Genomic DNA, 15,331 nt, shown 5'->3' on the forward strand with positions numbered 1-15,331 from the left:
AAAAGAAATAGACACACATGAAAGTCCTTTATTTGAAAAATGCACTCCCCGACAATTTCCCTCTTTCACCTATTTATTAAAAATTTAAAAATCCACTCTAGTCCGACATAATCCACAGAGGTCCCATGACAATCCCAGTCTTCTTCGTCCATTGTCCAGAGACCGAAGCTCCATAGACTGGAGCAGCAGCCACTGCCAGTTCTCGCACTGCACTCTGTGAGGATAGGTGACGTCAGTCAAGGTCACCGAAGTTCACAGCCACCAATTCTCACAAGGTCAGTGTAAGAGCCAAAATGATAAGCATTGATGTCACCATGGTAACGGTTAACCTTACTGATGTCTTTCTCCTCACAACAGCCGGGTTCTTGTGGAGCACAGCGTAAGAACCGGCAGTGGCTGCTGCTCCAGTTAATGGAGCTACGTTGTCTGAAAGGAGCTCCATACAGTGAGTGAAGAAGACTGGGAATGTCGTGGGACCTCCATTTGGACTACTGCAGACCGGTGTAGATTATTTTTATTTTAATATATGGGTGAAAGAGGGAAATTGTCAGGGAGTGATTTTTATAAATGAAGGACTTTAGTGTTTATTTCTTTTGACTACGGGGTTAGTAGTGGAGGTGTCTGATAGATGCCTCTCCATTACTAACCCCAGGGCTTGATGTGCTTGACAGCTGCTGAAATCAAACCCATTACCCCGATTGCCACCGCACTAGGGAAATCAAGAAGAGACGAGGATAAGCACCAGAAATAGTGCATCTAATGGATTTTCCATTTCAAGGGCGGCTTAGAGCTGATTGTATCAGGCTGGGAAGGGGCCAATATCCATGGACCTTCCTAGCCTATTAATATCAGCCAGTAGCGGTCTGCTTAGTCTTTGCTGGTTATTAAAAATAGGGAGGACTCAATGTAATTTTTTTTTTTTAGGGTCCCACTTCTTTAATAGTTAATAAAGGCTAAACAGACAGCTGTGAGCTGATATTAATAGGTTGGTAATCTCCATGGTTGTTGGGCCCTTCCCAGCATAATAAGACCAGCTCTCAGCTTCCTGCTTTCCCTTAGCTGGGTATTAAAAATAAGTGGGATCTCATTGCATTTTTTTCCATTTATTTATTTTTTTGGCTAACTACATGTACAGTTATAATATAACAAACTTGGCACTCAGAATGTGAATAATAGGAGACACCTGACTTGGGCACCTACAGCACCTCAGACCAAGAGTGCCGTGTTCCTCTCAGCTACATGTACAGTTAATTACACACGCACTTCACAAATTATGTTTTTCAAGACATCTATCCAATCTCTATGCACATCTAATGCTTAAACATCTGTCATTTCTATCCTTGTACACACTGATGACACACTTTATGTCATCAGGATGCACTTGTGCTGGATGCTGCAGGAGAAAACAGACATGTCTGCATGTGGTTCACATGGACACACAGCGCAGGCCCATATATTTAAATGGGTCTATGTGTGTATGTGTCTCCAGTACATGTAAAATTTGTCACCACAAGTAATGGAGACACTGACGTGTGAAGTGGGCCTTCTGTAGTATGACTACCCGATTTAAAAAGCAAACATCCACAGATAACTTGGATCTGGTTGAAGGTCCTATTAGAAAACCTCTTTTAAGATTTGTCTAAAAAAAAAAATCTAAGAATACCTATGAGATATGATATATAGCGTGTGTGTAGATGTATATTGTGTATATATGTATACACAACATTCTGTGCTGAAAGAAAAAAAAAAATTGATAAAGATACATACAGTTTGTACAAAAATGCAACCTGCCAACTACAAGTAGAGAAACGTTGCTAAATTTGCTTTTGTCGTTAAGGCCTGTAATGTATGCAGGTGACGGGGTTATGTCTCTATGTTAAAAATATTCATGTAGGTTTAATATTTAGTAAATTTGATTTTTTTTTTTTTTTTTTTTTAGGTTCAGAGATCGCTTGATAAATTTTTTCGATCTGTGGTCACTGTGAATGAAAAGAAATACTGTTCCACTCTGTGGTAAGATTGGATTTTGTATATATTTATTACTCTTTCAAAGTTTACATTTGATTTTTTTTTTTACATTTGATTTTTTTTTTCTACCTTGACATTTTTTTTAACCCCTTCCCGACATTTGACGTACTATCCCGTCGAGGTGGGGTGGGCCCGTATGACCGCCGACGGGATAGTACGTCATCATCGATCAGCGGCGCTCACGGGGGGAGCGCGGCCGATCGCGGCCGGGTGTCAGCTGCATATCGCAGCTGACATCCGGCACTATGTGCCAGGAGCGGTCACGGACCGCCCCCGGCACATTAACCCCCGGCACACCGCGATCAAACATGATCGCAGTGTACCGGCGGTATAGGGAAGCATCGCGCAGGGAGGGGGCTCCCTGCGGGCTTCCCTGAGACCCCCGGAGCAACGCGATGTGATCGCGTTGCTGCGAGGGTCTCCTACCTCCCTCCTCGCCGCAGGTCCCGGATCCAAGATGGCCGCGGCATCCGGGTCCTGCAGGGAGGGAGGTGGCTTACCGAGTGTCTGCTCAGAGCAGACACTTGGAAAGCCTGCAGCCCTGCACAGCAGATCGTCGATCTGGCAGAGTGCTGTGCACACTGCCAGATCAATGATCTGTGATGTCCCCCCCTGGGACAAAGTAAAAAAGTAAAAAAAAAATTTTTCCACATGTGTAAAAAAAAATAAAAAAAAAATTCCTAAATAAATAATAATAAAAAAAATATATCATTCCCATAAATACATTTCTTTATCTAAATAAAAAAAACAAAACAATAAAAGTACACATATTTAGTATCGCCGCGTCCGTAACGACCCAACCTATAAAACTGCCCCACTAGTTAACCCCTTCAGTAAACACCGTAAGAAAAAAAAAAAAAAATGAGGCAAAAAACAACGCTTTATTACCATACCGCCGAACAAAAAGTGGAATAACACACGATCAAAAAGACTGATATAAATATCCATGGTACCGCTGAAAACGTCATCTTGTCCCGCAAAAAAAAAGCCGCCATACAGCATCATCAGCAAAAAAATAAAAAAGTTATAGTCCTGAGAATAAAGCGATACCAAAATAATTATTTTTTCTATATTTTAGTTTTTATCGTATAAAAGCGCCAAAACATAAAAAAATGATATAAATGAGATATCGCTGTAATCGTACTGACCCGACGAATAAAACTGCTTTATCAATTTTACCAAACGCGGAACGGTATAAACGCCTCTCCCAAAAGAAATTCATGAATAGCAGGTTTTTGGTCATTCTGCCTCACAAAAATCGGAATAAAAAGCGATCAAAAATGGTCACGTGTCCGAAAATGTTACCAATAAAAACGTCAACTCGTCCCGCAAAAAACAAGACCTCACATGACTCTGTGGAGCAAAATGTGGAAAAATTATAGGTCTCAAAATGTGGAGACGCAAAAACTTTTTTGCTATAAAAAGCGTCGCTGGTTTCACACTTGCGTTTTTGTCTGCAGCGTTTTTTGCACAAAAAAACGCATGCGTTTTTTCCCTATATTTGACATTGAAAACGCATGCGGTTTTTTTGTACGCGTTTGGTCGCGTTTTCAAACGCATGCGGTTTTTTCTGCATGCGTTCATTTTCAGAAATACAACCTGCAGTATTTTCTTGCGTTTTTAAGCACATGCGTTTGTTTGCGTTAAAAACGCATGCATTTTTATCGAAAAAAAACAGAAAACACACTGAAAAGCCACCCACCACCATCAAGGTGATAAAGGGATCCAAACCCTAACCCTAACTCTACCCCTAACCTCACCCCTAACCGTTTAATGAACATTTTCTGACAGTCATAGTGCCACGTATTTCAGTGCCACGTATTTCAGTGCCACGTATTTCAGTGCCACGTATTTCTGTGCCACGTATCACGTATTTCAGTGCCACGTGTTTCAGTGCCACGTATTTCAGTGCCACGTATCACGTATTTCAGTGCCACATATTTTAGTACCACGTATTTCAGTGCCACGTATTTCAGTGCCACGTATTTCAGTGCCACGTATTTCAGTGCCACGTGTTTCAGTGCCACGTGTTTCAGTGCCACGTATTTAAGTGCCACGTATCACATATTTCAGTGCCACGTATTTCAGTGCCACGTATTTCAGTGCCACGTATTTCAGTGCCACGTATTTCAGTGCCACGTATTTCAGTGCCACGTATTTCAGTGCCACGTATCACATATTTCAGTGCCACGTATTTAAGTGCCACGTATTTCAGTGCCACATATTTCAGTGCCACGTATTTCAGTGCCACGTATTTCAGTGCCACGTATTTCAGTGCCACGTATTTCAGTGCCACGTATTTCAGTGCCACGTATTTCAGTGCCACATATTTCAGTGCCACGTATTTCAGTGCCACGTATTTCAGGGCCACGTATTTCAGTGCCACGTGTTTCAGTGCCACGTGTTTCAGTGCCACGTATTTCAGTGCCACATATTTCAGTGCCACGTATTTCAGTGCCACGTATTTCAGTGCCACATATTTCAGTGCCACGTATTTCAGTGCCACGTATTTCAGTGCCACGTATTTCAGTGCCACGTATTTCAGTGCCACGTATTTCAGTGCCACGTATTTCAGTGCCACATATTTCAGTGCCACGTATTTCAGTGCCACGTATTTCAGGGCCACGTATTTCAGTGCCACGTGTTTCAGTGCCACGTGTTTCAGTGCCACGTATTTCAGTGCCACATATTTCAGTGCCACGTATTTCAGTGCCACGTATTTCAGGGCCACGTATTTCAGTGCCACGTATTTCAGTGCCACGTGTTTCAGTGCCACGTGTTTCAGTGCCACGTATTTCAGTGCCACGTATTTCAGTGCCACGTATTTAAGTGCCACGTATTTCAGTGCCACGTATTTCAGTGCCACGTATTTCAGTGCCACGTATCACGTATTTCAGTGCCACGTGTTTCAGTGCCACGTATTTAAGTGCCACGTATCACGTATTTCAGTGCCACGTATTTCAGTGCCACGTATTTCAGTGCCACGTATTTCAGTGCCACGTATTTCAGTGCCACGTATTTTAGTGACACGTATTTTAGTGACACGTATTTCAGTCACGTTTAGGGTTAGGGTGAGGGGTAGGGTTAGGGTTAGGGCTAGGGTTGGAGGTAAAGTTAGGGTTAGGGTTTGGATTACATTTACGTTTGGATTAGGGTTGGGATTAGAATTATGGGTGTGTCAGGGCTAGGGGTGTGGTTAGGGTTACCGTTGGGATTAGGGTTAGGGGTGTGTTTGGGTTAGGGTTTCAGGTAGAATTGGGGAGTTTCCACTGTCCAGGCACATCAGGGGCTCTCCAAGCGCGACATGGCGTCCAATCTCAATTCCAGCCAATTCTGCGTTGAAAAAGTAAAACCGTGCTCCTTCCCTTCCGAGCTCTCCCGTGCGCCCAAAAAGGGGTTTACCCCAACATATGTGTTATCAGCGTACTCGGGACAAATTGAACAACAACTTCTGGGGTCCAAGTTCTCTTGTTATCCTTAGGAAAATAAAAATTTGGGGGGCTAAAAATCATTTTTGTGGGAAAAAAAAGATGTTTTATTTTCACGGCTCTGCGTTATAAACTGTAGTGAAACACTTGGGGGTTCAAAGTTCTCACAACACATCTAGATAAGTTCCTTGGGAGGTCTAGTTTCCAATATGGGGTCACTTGTGGGGGGTTTGTACTGTTTGGGTACATCAGGGGCTCTGCAAATGCAACGTGACGCCTGCAGACCAATCCATTTAAGGCTGCATTCCAAATGGCGCTCCTTCCCTTCCGAGCTCTGTCATGCACCCAAACAGTGGTTCCCCCCCACATATGGGGTATCAGCGTACTCAGGACAAATTGGACAACAACTTTTGGGGTCTAATTTATCCTGTTACCCTTGTAAAAATACAAAACTGGGGGCTAAAAAATCATTTTTGTGAAAAAAAAAAAGAATTTTTATTTTCACGGCTTTGCGCTATAAACTTTAGTGAAACACTTGGGGGTTCAAAGTTCTCAAAACACATCTAGATAAGTTCCTTGGGAGGTCTAGTTTCCAATATGGGGTCACTTGTGGGGGGTTTGTACTGTTTGGGTACATCAGGGGCTCTGCAAATGCAACGTGACGGCTGCTGACCAATCCATTTAAGTCTGCATTCCAAATGGCGCTCCTTCCCTTCCGAGCTCTGTCATGCGCCCAAACAGTGGTTCCCCCCCACATATGGGGTATCAGCGTACTCAGGACAAATTGGAAAACAAATTTTGGAGTCCAATTTATTCTGTTACCCTTGTAAAAATACAAAGCTGGGTGCTAAAAAATCATTTTTGAGAAAAAAAATAAAAATTATTTTCACGGCTCTGCGTTATAATCTGTAGTGAAACACTTGGGGGTTCAAAGCTCTCAAAACACATCTAGATAAGATCCTTAGGGGGTCTACTTTCCAAAATGGTGTCACTTGTAGGGAGTTTCAATGTTTAGGCACATCAGGGGCTCTCCAAACGCAACATGGCGTCCCATCTCAATTCCAGTCAATTTTGCATTGAAAAGTCAAATGGCGCTCCTTCCCTTCCAAGCTCTGCCATGCGCCCAAACAATGGTTTACACCCACATATGGGGTATCATCGTACTCAGGACAAATTGGCCAACATTTTTTGGGGTCCAATTTCTTCTCTTACCCTTGGGAAAATAAAAAATTGGGGGCGAAAAGATCATTTTTGTGAAAAAATATGATTTTTTATTTTTACGGCTCTGCATTATAAACTTCTGTGAAGCACTTGGTGGGTCAAAGTGCTCACCACACATCTAGATAAGTTCCTTAGGGGGTCTACTTTCCAAAATGGTGTCACTTGTAGGGAGTTTAAATGTTTAGGCACATCAGGGGCTCTCCAAACGCAACATGGCGTCCCATCTCAATTCCAGTCAATTTTGCATTGAAAAGTCAAATGGCGCTCCTTCCCTTCCAAGCTCTGCCATGCGCCCAAACAATGGTTTACACCCACATATGGGGTATCATCGTACTCAGGACAAATTGGCCAACATTTTTTGGGGTCCAATTTCTTCTCTTACCCTTGGGAAAATAAAAAATTGGGGGCGAAAAGATCATTTTTGTGAAAAAATATGATTTTTTATTTTTACGGCTCTGCATTATAAACTTCTGTGAAGCACTTGGTGGGTCAAAGTGCTCACCACACATCTAGATAAGTTCCTTAGGGGGTCTACTTTCCAAAATGGTGTCACTTGTAGGGAGTTTCAATGTTTAGGCACATCAGGGGCTCTCCAAACGCAACATGGCGTCCCATCTCAATTCCAGTCAATTTTGCATTGAAAAGTCAAATGGCGCTCCTTCCCTTCCAAGCTCTGCCATGCGCCCAAACAATGGTTTACACCCACATATGGGGTATCATCGTACTCAGGACAAATTGGCCAACATTTTTTGGGGTCCAATTTCTTCTCTTACCCTTGGGAAAATAAAAAATTGGGGGCGAAAAGATCATTTTTGTGAAAAAATATGATTTTTTATTTTTACGGCTCTGCATTATAAACTTCTGTGAAGCACTTGGTGGGTCAAAGTGCTCACCACACTTCTAGATAAGTTCCTTAGGGGGTCTACTTTCCAAAATGGTGTCACTTGTAGGGAGTTTCAATGTTTAGGCACATCAGGGGCTCTCCAAACGCAACATGGCGTCCCATCTCAATTCCAGTCAATTTTGCATTGAAAAGTCAAATGGCGCTCCTTCCCTTCCAAGCTCTGCCATGCGCCCAAACAATGGTTTACACCCACATATGGGGTATCATCGTACTCAGGACAAATTGGCCAACATTTTTTGGGGTCCAATTTCTTCTCTTACCCTTGGGAAAATAAAAAATTGGGGGCGAAAAGATCATTTTTGTGAAAAAATATGATTTTTTATTTTTACGGCTCTGCATTATAAACTTCTGTGAAGCACTTGGTGGGTCAAAGTGCTCACCACACATCTAGATAAGTTCCTTAGGGGGTCTACTTTCCAAAATGGTGTCACTTGTAGGGAGTTTCAATGTTTAGGCACATCAGGGGCTCTCCAAACGCAACATGGCGTCCCATCTCAATTCCAGTCAATTTTGCATTGAAAAGTCAAATGGCGCTCCTTCCCTTCCAAGCTCTGCCATGCGCCCAAACAATGGTTTACACCCACATATGGGGTATCATCGTACTCAGGACAAATTGGCCAACATTTTTTGGGGTCCAATTTCTTCTCTTACCCTTGGGAAAATAAAAAATTGGGGGCGAAAAGATCATTTTTGTGAAAAAATATGATTTTTTATTTTTACGGCTCTGCATTATAAACTTCTGTGAAGCACTTGGTGGGTCAAAGTGCTCACCACACATCTAGATAAGTTCCTTAGGGGGTCTACTTTCCAAAATGGTGTCACTTGTAGGGAGTTTCAATGTTTAGGCACATCAGGGGCTCTCCAAACGCAACATGGCGTCCCATCTCAATTCCAGTCAATTTTGCATTGAAAAGTCAAATGGCGCTCCTTCCCTTCCAAGCTCTGCCATGCGCCCAAACAATGGTTTACACCCACATATGGGGTATCATCGTACTCAGGACAAATTGCACAACATTTTTTGGGGTCCAATTTCTTCTCTTACCCTTGGGAAAATAAAAAATTGGGGGCGAAAAGATCATTTTTGTGAAACAATATGATTTTTTATTTTTACGGCTCTGCATTATAAACTTCTGTGAAGCACTTGGTGGGTCAAAGTGCTCACCACACATCAAGATAAGTTCCTTAGGGGGTCTACTTTCCAAAATGGTGTCACTTGTAGGGGGTTTCAGTGTTTAGGCACATCAGGGGCTCTCCAAACGCAACATGGCGTCCCATCTCAATTCCAGTCAATTTTGCATTGAAAAGTCAAATGGCGCTCCTTTCCTTCCGAGCTCTGCCATACGCCCAAACAGTGGTTTACCCCCACATATGGGGTATCAGCGTACTCAGGACAAATTGTACAACAACTTTGGGGGTCCATTTTCTCCTGTTACCCTTGGTAAAATAAAACAAATTGGAGCTGAAATAAATTTTGTGTGAAAAAAAGTTAAATGTTCATTTTTATTTAAACATTCCAAAAATTCCTGTGAAACACCTGAAGGGTTAATAAACTTCTTGAATGTGGTTTTGAGCACCTTGAGGGGTGCAGTTTTTAGAATGGTGTCACACTTGGGTATTTTCTATCATATAGACCCCTCAAAATGACTTCAAATGAGATGTGGTCCCTAAAAAAAAATGGTGTTGTAAAAATGAGAAATTGCTGGTCAACTTTTAACCCTTATAACTCCGTCACAAAAAAAAATTTTGGTTCCAAAATTGTACTGATGTAAAGTAGACATGTGGGAAATGTTACTTATTAAGTATTTTGCGTGACATATGTCTGTGATTTAAGGGCATAAAAATTCAAAGTTGGAAAATTGCAAAATTTTCAAAATTTTCGCCAAATTTCCATTTTTTTCACAAATAAACGCAAGTTATATCGAATAAATTTTACCACTAACATGAAGTACAATATGTCACGAGAAAACAATGTCAGAATCGCCAAGATCCGTCAAAGCGTTCCAGAGTTATAGCCTCATAAAGGGACAGTGGTCAGAATTGTAAAAATTGGCCCGGTCATTAACGTGCAAACCACCCTTGGGGGTGAAGGGGTTAAACATTGAATGCACATCCTTTTGTTTTATGCCTTCTGTAAGAGAACATTATCAAAGAAAAAAGTTTTTTTTTTGTTTTTATCTTTTTGATTAATGATTGACGATTAACACAAAAATGAATCCTTTAACTTTATATGCAGTCTTTGTACTTGGATGATCATCCAGGTCCAGAATATGTTTTTGCTCATCACTTCAGATAGTGCAGTGGAAAAACTGCCAAAACTTGGAACAATGTACTTTTGTGTGAAAAAATCATATTAACGGGAACATGCCATCAGAAAAATCTGTATTTACCTACAGCCATAGTGTTAATCTGCAGGTATAAACTGTACATATTCAGCAGTCAGTGATGTAATAAATGATCTTAAAGAAGTTCACCAGATAAGTCATAAATTTTCAGAAGAAGCTCATCAACAGATTCACAGTTAACTCATTTTGCACCTATCTATGTACAGTGAAACATACAGTCATGGCCAAAAGTATTCACACCCCTGCAATTCTGTCAGATAATACTCAGTTTCTTCCTGAAAATGATTGCAAACACAAATTCTTTGTTATTATTGTCATTATTTAATTTGTCTTAAATGAAAAAACACAAAAAGAATTGTTCTAAAGCCAAATTGGATATAATTCCACACCAAACATAAAAAAGGGGGTGGACAAAAGTATTGGCACTGTTCGAAAAATCATGTGATGCTTCTCTAATTTGTGTAATTAACAGCACCTGTAACTTACCTGTGGCACCTAACATGTGTTGGCAATAACTAAATCACACTTGCAGCCAGTTGACATGGATTGAAGTTGACTCAACCTCTGCCCTGTGTCCTTGTGTGTACCACATTGAGCATGGAGAAGAGAAAGAAGACCAAAGAACTGTTTGAGGACTTGAGAAACCAAATTGTGAGGAAGCATGAGCAATCTCAAGGCTACAAGTTCATCTCCAAAGACCTGAATGTTCCTGTGTCTACCGTGCGCAGTGTCATCAAGAAGTTTAGCCACAGTGCCATGGGCTTTAATCTCCCAAGATGTGGACGGAAAAGAAAAATTGACAAGAGATTTCAACACAAGATTGTGCGGATGTTGGATAAAGAACCTCGACTAACATCCAAACAAGTTCGGCTAATACTATCAAAACACATAGGATTGCTATTCCAAATTTTGTGAGTGCTCTTTGCCACCCATCCCACTACCCAACCAGGTGTCCCATTCATCCTTAACCACTGAGTTTTGGGCTAGTTCTTCTGATAGGTCAGTAAGGCCTTTAAGTCCTCTTGATATGCTCCCATCTGGAGCTGTGTTGTTAGGTATGCAAGTGCAGCATCGAGTACCTATAATTTTGCAGACTCCACCTTTTCCTGTCAGGATCATGTCTAGGGCCATTCTGCTCTGGAACGCCATGATTGATGTGGGGCCTAGTTGCTCAATAAGTTCCCTTATAGCATCTCTAGTGAAATTAACAAACCTTTGCTGATTATAGTTTAGGTAGTTTATCCATTTTGCATTCTTGTTTATCCCAATCATGGGGATAATTGATTCCAATCCAGCTGCTACCTCATTTCTGTCTTTGAACTCGTTAGATATTCCCTGTGGGACCCCAATGGCGTCTATATAGATATGGGGGTCAAGGGACCCTTGTAGTTCCCTTTTTACCTTTTGGGGTAGGTGGTAGTGATGAGCGAGTGTACTTGTTGCTCGGGTCTTCCCAAGCACGCTCGGGTGGTCTCCGAGTATTTATGACTGCTCGGAGATTGTTTTCATCGCCTCAGCAGCATGATTTACAGCTATTAGCCAGCTTGATTACATGTGGGGATTCCCTAGCAACCAGGCAACCCCCACATGTATTCAGCCTGGCTAATAGCTGTAAATCATTCAGCTGCCGTGATGAAAACTAAATCTCCCAACACTAACAAATACCGAGCAACGAGTACACTCGCTCATCACTAGTAGGTGGTCATCATGGAGTACTTGATCCCAGCTGGGTAGATCAAATATATGGAAGGGCATAAGGGCTTTTACCATAGCACACTGTCCTTTCCAAGGGTTGTGCAGTCTGGGCCTAATTTTCATGTTACCACATAGCCAATAGACGTCAGGCAATTGGTAATTTTGGCCGACCAACAAGGAATCATTGTATGGGCTTCCTTCCTGGACCTGGATGATGTTATTACAGTAGTCAAATGGTAACTTATCTACATGTACCCCAGGACCATCATGTTCAAAACAGGTGTAATTCCCTGGATAGGTGGTGATCCCATGGCCAGTTGGTTCCTTACTTATAAGGTAGGTATAAATTGGATACAGCTAGGCATTTTTGTGAGTTACCTGGGTGGTTTTTCATGTACAGTGATATGGCACATGTGAATCCCTCTTCATCTTCCCTTGAGTCTATTGGGAAAGGCACTGTGCTTAAATGAGGTCGGGCAGTGGTGCAGGCTATGTATGAGGAGCGATTTGCATTAGTGACAGTGTATCTTACCTATTCTAGCCAGGTGTTGGAGTCGGAGAATACTGTTTCTATGGCAAGATTATCCTCATAGGTCAAATCTAATAGGAGTCTGGCTCCTGGTATTGTTTCATCTACATCTTCAGTTTGTGTGTCAGAGATGTGCCTGGAATCAATGTTTTTCCATCATACATGACGGTACCACGAGAGAGGGATCCGCCCATCAAGGACAGGAAACCTTCAAGATAAAAGGGGCGGCTCCTCTCTCCACATCAGTTTGTTTCCTGTCCTTGACGGGGAACCCTCAAGATGGAAGACTTCTGATGAAGATAGAAGAGGATGCCTGGGCCTGGGTCGGGTGGATTTGGGCAGGCGCTGGTCTGCTGCACCCGTCACCAGGTACCGGTAGTCGCCTCGGGGGTCCATGTATACCATGCCCCCCTGAGCGAAGCATGGCCACAGCCCTTGAGGCGAACGCCCGGGTGAAGATTCTCCACGGGGGCCGCAGGTGGCGCTTTCCCCCCTGTCGAGTTAGAAATCCTGCTGTCCACAGGGGTCACCTTATGGTGCCCCCCCTGTTGACCAAAGGTGGCCATGCAGCCCGTGAGGCACATCGGTGCCCGGGCTACGTAAGCTCCTCGGAGGATTTTGGGGCCCTCCCTGTCGAGCGTGAAGAGCAGGTCTCCCCCCTTCCCCCTCCTCCCTCCTCCCTGGTCGATACCTGTACAAAGGAGCACTTTGGAGCGGTGTCCGCTGAGAAGCTGTCTGGCTGTTGGGGGTGAGTGCTGCGCATCTGGCTCCTGGAGTCCGTGGTGTGGACATTTTCTGGCTTTGCGAGCTCCTGCTCAGCTGGCGTCGGGTACCCAGAAATGGCAGGTACACGCATGCGCACAGTACCCGGCAGCAGCACTCGGAACATTATAGAGGTGCTAAGCAGCAGGGGGACCGAAAGAGGCATCGCGCACCGGAAGTGGTAACCGGATGCGCCTGAAGCACAATACAGCAGCGAGCACCGGAAGTAAGTCCAGGTGCGCGCGCAGGTCCGTCAGTAGTCTCCGGGGAGGCAGGATCAACCAGGTTAATGGTGAGCGCGCACCGGAAGTGGTTGCCGGGGGCGCGCTCTGGCATAATTACACAGTTCAGGCGTTGCGCTGGCGGCGGCAAAGGCAGGATCAACCAGGTGATTGATGGCATCTATAAGCACCGGAAGTGGTGCAGGCACGATCAGCCAGGTAATTAATTCATGACACGTGCGCATATGCACCTGACTAGTGAAGCGGCCAGTAATGGCAGGATCAACCAGGTGATCCATTAAAAACAAAAAAACAAAAGTGAACCTATTTAAACGAGCCAGAAGTGCTGCCCTGTGTCACTAAGACCAGGCCAGGTTGAAGGTGACTACTCTTGTTAAGTGGTAGTGTGTATGATGGAGAGCCTTTCACCAGAGCATTTAATGATGCCACAGCAAGACATGCAGGAGAGGCGGTCCCGCTCAAGTGAAAAGAGCCAGACCCGCAGTGGCAGCAGCAGAAGCCGCTCGGACAGCGTACGGACGGATCGCCATACCAAGGAGGGGTCCCTAGGCTCATTGGGAGACATGGAGAAAACCAGCCAACCTCCGGATCCGGTACCCGTACTTTGAAAGCGTCCGAGTGGTGAGTGAACTGCGAGAAAGTCCAGCACGCTAATGTCTGTTCTTTTCTCTTATCTCCGTCTCTCCCCTCTTTTCTTACATACATTGCGGGGTGGAGTATAGGAGGTCCCCAAAAAGTATAAGGGAAAGACTAAAAATAAGGAATGGCCCTTATGTAAAAAGCCTCTAAAGGCATCTTGGGATAAAAGACTGTGTCAGGAGTGTATCAACAAGACTGTGGCGGAGGAAACACCCTCCTTTACGGACAGCCTAAGATCTATGATCCAGTCCGAAGTCTCTAGGTCCGTAAAAGCATTACAGACAGCGGACACGGATACCAGATCTAGGGACAGATCCAGCCCCTCAGTAGCATCCCAAAGAGATTCCTCGGAGTCAGAGGGGGACTCGGATACAGCTCACTACTCAGATAGTAGCTCAGAGGAGGAGGATACATTTCCTGCAGAGGCTACGAATAGGCTTATAAAAGCTGTTCGCTCTACCATGGGGCTGGTAGATGAGAAGGATAAAAAGACAGCCCAGGAACTTATGTTCAGTTTCCTACAGAAGTGAAAACGGAGGTCATTCCCTATTAATGAACAATTACAAATACTGATTAAAAAGGAATGGTAAAAACCGGAAAAGAGGTCCCAAATAACCACCTCCCTAAAGAGAAGGTATCCGTTTGAGGAAGAGGCGTCCTCATCTTGGGATAGAGCCCCAAGGATTGATGTGGCAGTCTCAAAAGTTGCCAGGAAATCCTCCCTGCCATTCGAGGACCTAGGTTCTCTAAAAGAACCTCTGGACAGGAAGGTGGATAGTTCCTAAAAATGGCATGGGAAGCCTCGGCAGGTGCACTAAGGCCAGCTATAGCGGCCACTTGTGTAGCCAGATCCTGAAAAGTCTGGATACACAACCTGGAGGAACAGGTAGAGCAAAAAGTTCCCAGAGAGACTATCCTACAGGCAATACCAACCATGAGAGCAGCGGCAGTGTTTCTAGCTGAAGCATCAGCAGACTCAGCTAGACTGGCAGCCAAATCACCAGCTTTAACTAACACAGGACGCAGTGCCGTATGGCTTAAATGCTGGCCAGGAGATACTCAGGCGAAGATGAAGCTTTGCTCTTTGCCTTGTGAGGGGAACTTCCTGTTTGGACCGGCATTAGACGAGGTATTAGAGAAAGCCGGGGACAAAAAGAAAAACTTTCCGAAACAGCCATTTCAGCCCTTTCGTCGCTCCTTTCGGAAAGGCCCAAAATTCCGAAGACAGCAGTATAGAGCCCGAGACAGGAGCAACCTGGACAAGCGACCCAGGGGGGATGAAAGGGCTTCTATTTTGGTAAGTCCCCCAGAGACACCAAGAAACCCTCCCAGTGACGGTCCTTCTCAGGTGGGAGGGAGGCTCTCTCACTTCCTTCCAGCCTGGGAGAGGATCTCATCCAGCATGTGGATCCGGCAGATCGTAGGATCAGGCCTAAAACTAAAATTCCACCACTGGCCTCCAAAACGATATATGAAGACTCCGGTACAGTCCTCCCAAGAGAAACAAGACAGTCTGGAGGGGGAAGTAACATCACTCCTAG

General features: G+C 44.1%; 1 protein-coding gene across 6 annotated transcripts in view; it reads left to right on the plus strand.

Annotated features, from left to right (window-relative positions):
• DUS2 (dihydrouridine synthase 2) overlaps nucleotides 1-15,331 on the plus strand; it is a 569,010-nt gene that overhangs the window by 382,010 nt on the left and 171,669 nt on the right. For all 6 annotated transcript variants that reach the window (XM_077288143.1, XM_077288137.1, XM_077288139.1 and 3 more), the window contains one exon: nucleotides 1,940-2,013. In XM_077288143.1, the coding sequence (XP_077144258.1) occupies nucleotides 1,940-2,013 (74 nt within the window). The remainder of the gene's footprint in view (nucleotides 1-1,939; nucleotides 2,014-15,331) is intronic.

The sequence above is a fragment of the Ranitomeya variabilis genome, chromosome 2 (assembly GCF_051348905.1).
Source record: "Ranitomeya variabilis isolate aRanVar5 chromosome 2, aRanVar5.hap1, whole genome shotgun sequence".
NCBI classification, from domain to species: domain Eukaryota; kingdom Metazoa; phylum Chordata; class Amphibia; order Anura; family Dendrobatidae; genus Ranitomeya; species Ranitomeya variabilis.